Raw genomic sequence first — 6,718 nt, 5'->3', positions numbered from 1 at the left:
CGACATTTCCCGCATATGAAAACCTAAAAAATGATGAGTATATACTATAATTTTATTGCTAATGACTAAGTCTATACAAAAAAAGTGTTGACGTTTCTATATTTTGATCTTTGGTACTTAATGTTTTTCGTCTATTTGACTTGAGTACCTCAAGTGGAACTTTTCATCCATTATTGAATATTAGTGCAAAGCGATAAGAAAATTATTATCGTTTCGTTACCTCTTTCTTAATTGGATTGTCATTGCTCTTGAAACAATAACTATCTATTGCCCTGATGTAACTTGACAGATTGGTTTTAAATAATAATGTGTATGATGATTGACTTCAAGCTATTAAATTATGTGTTCGACTCAATGATATTAAAATCATTTTTGACAGTACTTTATCACGTTTTTTCAAGTTTAAAGAGCAATTAAAATTATATCTAATCTTAGAAATTGATTGTCTAATGAAAACTACCAACAATTTGATTAGAGCTGATTTGAGATTGCACGCAATTCCAGAAAACTGTAACTATCGATTTCTACTGGAAAAATCCTAATCTTGGATGTGCACAAGGTTGTTCGTTAATTAGTCCAGGCGCCCTATGATCCTTTTATAATATCCTTTTTTAATAAGTTTAGAATGCATTGCTTCATGAATTTCGTAACAATTAGTAGATCTCTTTTTCTGTAATTGGTGCGAACTTGATGATTATGAAATGAAAATTGACAAGAGTTGAATGGTCGAAAGTTTGGGTTCACCCCTTTTTCGATGATTGATTAAATTCTCTCTTCTAAAATTTTTTCTCTTCAAATAAGTTAATGCTCTCAAAATTTCCTATAAAATGAGCTCAGGACAAATATTTTTTATGTTCCGGGGCTGATTCTAAAGTTATTTTTCCACAATATCGAAAAAGTTAATAAGCTTAAATCTTCAGAAAATGTCTGTCGCAGTGTGAGAACTTAAGATATCTTTCAACAGTAACTCAAGAGCGTTATGAGTGTATATCTAAAAAAAATCCTGTCACATTGCAAGAACTTAAAGTTGTTTTATGCTAATAAACTTTTGTGGTATTGTGGAGAAATAGTTTTAAAACGAGTCCACGAACATTAAAAAATGTGCATTATTACGGAAGTTTTTGAAAATTTAAGACAACATTGAAATTTACATAATTTGTCAAAATATCTTCTAGAAATGTAGACAAATAGGCTTCATCTTGGGATCATTTCATTCCGAATTTTGAGAGCATTTAAACAAAATTTAGGGCTGATATAATTAAAATTAAGAGAACTTATTCAATCATCAAAAAAGAGGTAAACCCAAACTTTTGATCGGTAGTGTAAGAAAAGAGCTTAACATCTTTTTGAAGCCACTTTTATGCAATTTAACGATTGTTTCCACAGAAAGTGATTCCTAATTGTTGGTTTCAAACATATCGGCTTTTTTCTACATGCTCACCCTAAAAAAATCCAGAGTCAAATTTGCAGGTAGCTTTTTCTACTTGAAATTTCATAGAGCGCCTGGAGCATAAAAAAAACTTCCCTTTATGAGTGCAACGTATCTGATAATTCAATAAAGTATTTAATATGCAGGTAAAAATTCTTTACAGAAATCGCATCATATAAGCTCTTTTGAAAATATTACGTAGATATGCAATTTAACTAGAAACTAAAATTTTAAAAACTGTTTCAAGAAAGACGGAATAATTGGCCTTTACCTTTACTTTATCATGAAATCTTTCCCATTTTTATAGGTGTCCCTAGGATTATTGTAAGTTTCGACCCTGACGAGGGCCTACACAAGTGTCAAAACCTAGAATTTTTTTGTATGTGTAACTATTTTATTGAATAATAAAAATTATAACTCGGTAATAGGGTACTTAATAATACTAATCTGTAAGAAAATACATTGTAGATACAGGAAACATTTAAAAAAATATTTATACACCATATCAGAACCACTAATTTGCTTCCTAACATTAAATTTGAGAATATTTCCAATTCACATAATTCGAGTCTTAACAGAGACATTGCACACAGATACAGAGAAGCTATATACTGAAGCATTTAATCGAGTCACTAATCCACATGGAAAAACATTCACGTGGGAGCATAAGGCCCGAACTATGGGTTTCCAAACCAGTGAAGTCTCGAAATGGGTTGTTGAGAATTTGGAATTGCCGCTAACCCCAAAGGAATTTGAAGGACAGCTTCTCGTACTATATGAAGAACTATTTCCCCAGGCTAATTTTTTACCAGGTGATTTTTGCTTCGAATCTTGATAAATAACTCCCAATTTTTTTCGCACTGTGCAGATTCAGAAAGGGTATACAAGCAAATATATCAAACTATAGTATCCGAACATGGACATTCATATGGAGGTGAATTGGCTTATCAAGTTCTTGGAAGACCGGAAGTCATAGGCGCTGAACTTATAATAAATCATTACAAGTTACCTTTGACTATAGCTCAGTTTCAACATAATTATCATCGATTACAGCGAGAACTTTTCATTGAAGTTAATATGATGCCAGGTTAACAAAAAGTTTTGTCATTATATCAGCTTGTGGCTTGTTAGTTTTCGTCTAGAGCCATTGATTATATCATTCGTGCTGTATCGAGAATTCTCTGAAAAGTGAACAGTATTAGAGTTACTTTATAGATAACCTGTTTTTTATGTATTCCCTCAGAGAATTTCTCTTATTGGCTTTCAAAGAGTCTCCTATGAGAATGAATAGAATCACTTCAATGCCAGTTGCAAAAGAAATTGTTTATTATATTTTTTTAAGGCTTCCAGAGAACAAAAATTCATAAACTCATCTCTGTTGGATCTGTGTTGATAAAAAATGCACTTTGTATTCTCTGTCTATCCGTAGAAGCACAGTCAAACAATTTGGAATGTTTATTTGTATTGTAGTTACGTATTAACAATATGCTATTTGTTGCGCCTATACACAAACGCAAGTCAGGTTGAGTGTTGATTTATAGGTTTTAAACAACCATTTTTCAAAATAGTTTTCAGGTCGTTTATTTTAGTTTGAAAATTTAATGAACTTACGACAAGCCTGTGGTGAAAAGTTCTTTTTATTTTAAAACGATTTACGAAGTATCAATATGGTCCAATTATGATACAAAAAGTGTCTCTAGTTAAGGGCAGACCTCACAGATGGTCCCTATGTTCAGTTAAGGTCCCTATGGTACCCTATATACAGCTCATAATGTAATTTTTTTATAATTTAACTTTTGTTTCAGGTGTTTTTGAAATATTTTAACAGATTTAAATAATTTAAAGAGATTTTTAAGATTTTAGGGCTGTTTCAAAACTTCTAAGGATTTTTCAAGAGCTTTTAATTTGAAATATTTTAGGGAACTTGAAATGATTCCAATGAATTTTTTATTAATAGGGGTTTAATAAGTTTTTATGATATTTTAAAAGGACTCACGGGATTTTATAAGACTTCAAAGGATTTTATTAATTATAATGGTTTTTTTTTTTTAATTCTCAAGGTATTTCAATCAATTTTCCAGGATTTCAGGAAATATCACCAGATTTCCTAGAATTCCACGGAACTTAATAATAATTTAGTATGTTTTAATGGATTTTTTAAAGAACTAAGATATTTCTTAGGGTTTCAAAGATTTCAAGAGATTTTAAATTATTCTATGGAATTCATCCTGAATTCTTTTAATTTTTTGGATTTCTTTTGATTTTTTTAAATTGAAGTGAATTCTTCTAAATTAGCTTAATTAAATGTTTTTTTTTCACTTTATTAAAATTTTTATTTAATTGATTGTGAAAATCAATTAAATAAAATAATCAAAGGATTACAAGTATTTTAAGGTATTTTTTTAAGTACCTTGGCAATATCAAGAGCTTTACAAAACTTAAAAAGATTTTTAATGTCTTAGCACATATTAAAAGATTCCAAGGCATTTTCAAAAGATTTACACAATTTCAACGGTTTTTTAAGGGTTTTTATCAATTTACAGGATTTGAAAAAAAAGGTTTTAATTTAATTGATTCATACGCAGTGAGAAATTTTGTAGTTTTTTAAACATTTCAAGAGATTTTCAAATCTTTTTTGCAATTTATTTGGAATTCGCCCAGAATTCTTCTAAATTCACTTTATTCTACTCAATTCAATTGCTCTTTTGCAAAGTTTTTGTATAATTCATCTTAAAATCTTTAAGTCATCTGATATCTCTAGACATTTCATTAAATTCTTTTAAATTCTCTTTAATTTTTCTAAACTCATGTAAAACTTACTCAGTTCAATCAATTTTTTTATATTTTTGGAATGTTTTGAATTCAATTTTTTTTCAATTCAGTTTGATTTTTTTAGGAATTTCATCGCATGCTTTTCATTTCCCTTAAACTCCTTTTAAATTCACTCAAATTAAACTGAAATAAATGGATTCTTTTCTTAGCAAATTTTCTAATCCATTTGTATTATTTTGAATTTAACTTGATTTTTTAAATCTTATGAATTTATCCTTAATTTCTTACCATTTGAGCGTAAAAAAGTACCCTATGAGCGTGACTAAAACTACTCTTCGGTTCCTGTATTTTATCCCATAGGGACAGTGAGGCCTGTAAGGGATACATTTTACTTGTATGATAATCTTTTAAATATCTTGATTAGAAACTCAACCTGACTTAATTATCAATTCTACCTTTACAAACTTGAACACCCATAATAGAATGCCCAAATATTGTTTTAGTAAAATTCTTCAAGCCTAACTTCACTATATTGTTGGAAAAAATGTTTTAGGTTATTACAATTTATAACACTTGTGTCTAAAATCCTTTTACTTCTTTTGGGCATTTTAATACTTAATAATGACATATTTGTATTGAATCGGGGTAAAGTAGTTGATAATAATTAAAAGAATTTTGGATGAACATGTCTTTGAATAGGTGCTGAGAGACTTTTGCGTCACTTGGTTGAAAACAACGTTCCAATTGCACTGGCAACAAGTTCTAGCAAGGACAGTTTTGAACTAAAAACAAAGAAATTGATGGATGTTTTCAATTTGTTTCATCACAGAGTCCTTGGCGGTTCTGATCCTGACGTAAAAAAGGGAAAACCTAGTCCCGATATATTTTTGGTAGCAGCTAGTCGGTTTCCTGACAATCCAGATCCTTTGAAGGTTCGTTTTTTCAGAGTTTTAAAATTATCAAGAATGAAATATTTACATTCATTTTTTCAGTGTCTTGTCTTCGAAGATGCTCCGAATGGGGTGGAGGCGGCTCTTTCTGCAGGAATGCAAGTGGTAATGGTGCCAGATCCAAGTCTCCCTAAAAGTTTCACGGAAAAAGCAACCACAGTACTGGACAGTCTTCTGGATTTCAAGCCTGAAGAGTTTGGACTTCCACCCTTTAAAAACTAGAGCCCGTTAAACAAAATGAAAAGAGATATTTAGAAAAAATCGGATTAATATTGCCACTAAATTTGGTTACCAATATAACAAATATTCCTTTTATTTTGTAATAAATCTCTGACACATATTATTTTTTCAATTCTGAAAAGTTGATGTATGTTTAATAGATGAATGTGTAAATAAAGAAAATTTACTTGGGAAAGTACTAAAAAAAATTGTTTGTGACCAAATCCATTTCAAATCCGACAGCCAGTGCTACTTCAAATAACAGAATCGGTCTCTGATGAAATGTCTTTTTTTCAGATGCAGTTAATTTTTTTATATTTATAACTGAGTACTAAGGTGGGCAAAAAAGAACTCAAAATGATTAGATTCTTTAGGTAATGTTTATGGAAGTAAATAAACTTGGAGCGAAAAAATATATGAAAAAAATGTTGTTTTCATACACAAAAAATTGGAGAAATTCAACATTCGATAATTTTTAATCGACTTGACCAATACCCTAGTACTCAGTTATAACTGTACAAATCTAAAGGAAAAATTTGACAGAATACTCACAATGATGTTTTTCAAAATATCATAGGCATAAGGTTCTATGAAAAAATTTCAGTTTTTGCAAAAATAAAATATCCTGAACAGAAAAATACTTTAGTTCGCTTTAAACTTACATGATTTCTTCCTCATGTAAGTGACAGTCCGAAAAAATTTAAGTAACAAAAAGGTGTGATTTTTGAGAAAAACTTTATTTATTTAAAAAAAAACTGGCGCCGTTTTGTTAAATTAATTTTGTCAAGTTTCTAGTGTATTTTGAAAAAAGGCTACAAACTCCACGAGATGCTCGAAATAAAACCAAAATATCTCATTCAGATGAAAAGTTATACATTCTTAAATACGCGTTGAAAAATAATATATTTCATCAGCGACCGATTCTATGATTTAAAGTTGCACTGCCTCTACTTGAAGTGGATTCGACCTCCTTCTATATTAGTCATTGTCATATTCAGTAGTTTATTTTAAAATTATTTAGACGAAATGAGTCTTAATAAGCTAGACAAAATATGGCACATAAATTAGCGTGTTTAAAACAGTTTAATTTTCTTGTAACTTACATATTTTTTGTACATGTATTTAATCAACTAAATAAATTAAAATTTATATTCAGTAATCATGATCTAAAATATCACGGCGAGCTACTAGCAAGTTGCTTTATCTGTCCGAGAATATCTTCTGATTTCAGATTTGATAAAGGTACACATTTCTCTTTTCCATATTCTGCAAATAAAGAACAACTATTATTTAGACTCTTAAGAAAGTTTTGATACTACTCACGGATCATTCATAAACCACGCTATCA

At 29.7% G+C, this 6,718-nt stretch overlaps 2 protein-coding genes across 4 annotated transcripts in view; one reads left to right on the top strand and one right to left on the bottom strand.

Moving 5' to 3' along the window:
• LOC117167446 (probable pseudouridine-5'-phosphatase) overlaps positions 1-5,570 on the top strand; it is a 7,623-nt gene extending 2,053 nt beyond the window's left edge. The window contains exons 2-4 of one of the 3 annotated variants that reach the window (XM_033352396.1): positions 2,008-2,241; positions 4,901-5,133; positions 5,194-5,570. In XM_033352396.1, the coding sequence (XP_033208287.1) occupies positions 2,008-2,241; positions 4,901-5,133; positions 5,194-5,373 (647 nt within the window). In that variant the 3' untranslated portion in view covers positions 5,374-5,570. Of the gene's footprint in view, positions 1-2,007; positions 2,242-2,297; positions 2,517-4,900; positions 5,134-5,193 lie in introns of all 3 variants that reach the window. The other 2 variants (XM_033352398.1, XM_033352397.1) reach the window with 2 other exon arrangements.
• Positions 5,571-6,434: 864 nt separating this feature from the next.
• LOC117167447 (NADH dehydrogenase [ubiquinone] 1 alpha subcomplex subunit 2) overlaps positions 6,435-6,718 on the bottom strand; it is a 2,665-nt gene continuing 2,381 nt past the window's right edge. Inside the window, exon 3 of the mRNA XM_033352399.1 lies at positions 6,435-6,636. Within this exon, the coding sequence (XP_033208290.1) occupies positions 6,545-6,636 (92 nt within the window). The 3' untranslated portion in view covers positions 6,435-6,544. The remainder of the gene's footprint in view (positions 6,637-6,718) is intronic.

This window comes from Belonocnema kinseyi, chromosome 2 (assembly GCF_010883055.1).
Source record: "Belonocnema kinseyi isolate 2016_QV_RU_SX_M_011 chromosome 2, B_treatae_v1, whole genome shotgun sequence".
Lineage (NCBI taxonomy): Eukaryota > Metazoa > Arthropoda > Insecta > Hymenoptera > Cynipidae > Belonocnema > Belonocnema kinseyi.
This window is presented reverse-complemented; position numbering and strand designations above follow the sequence as displayed.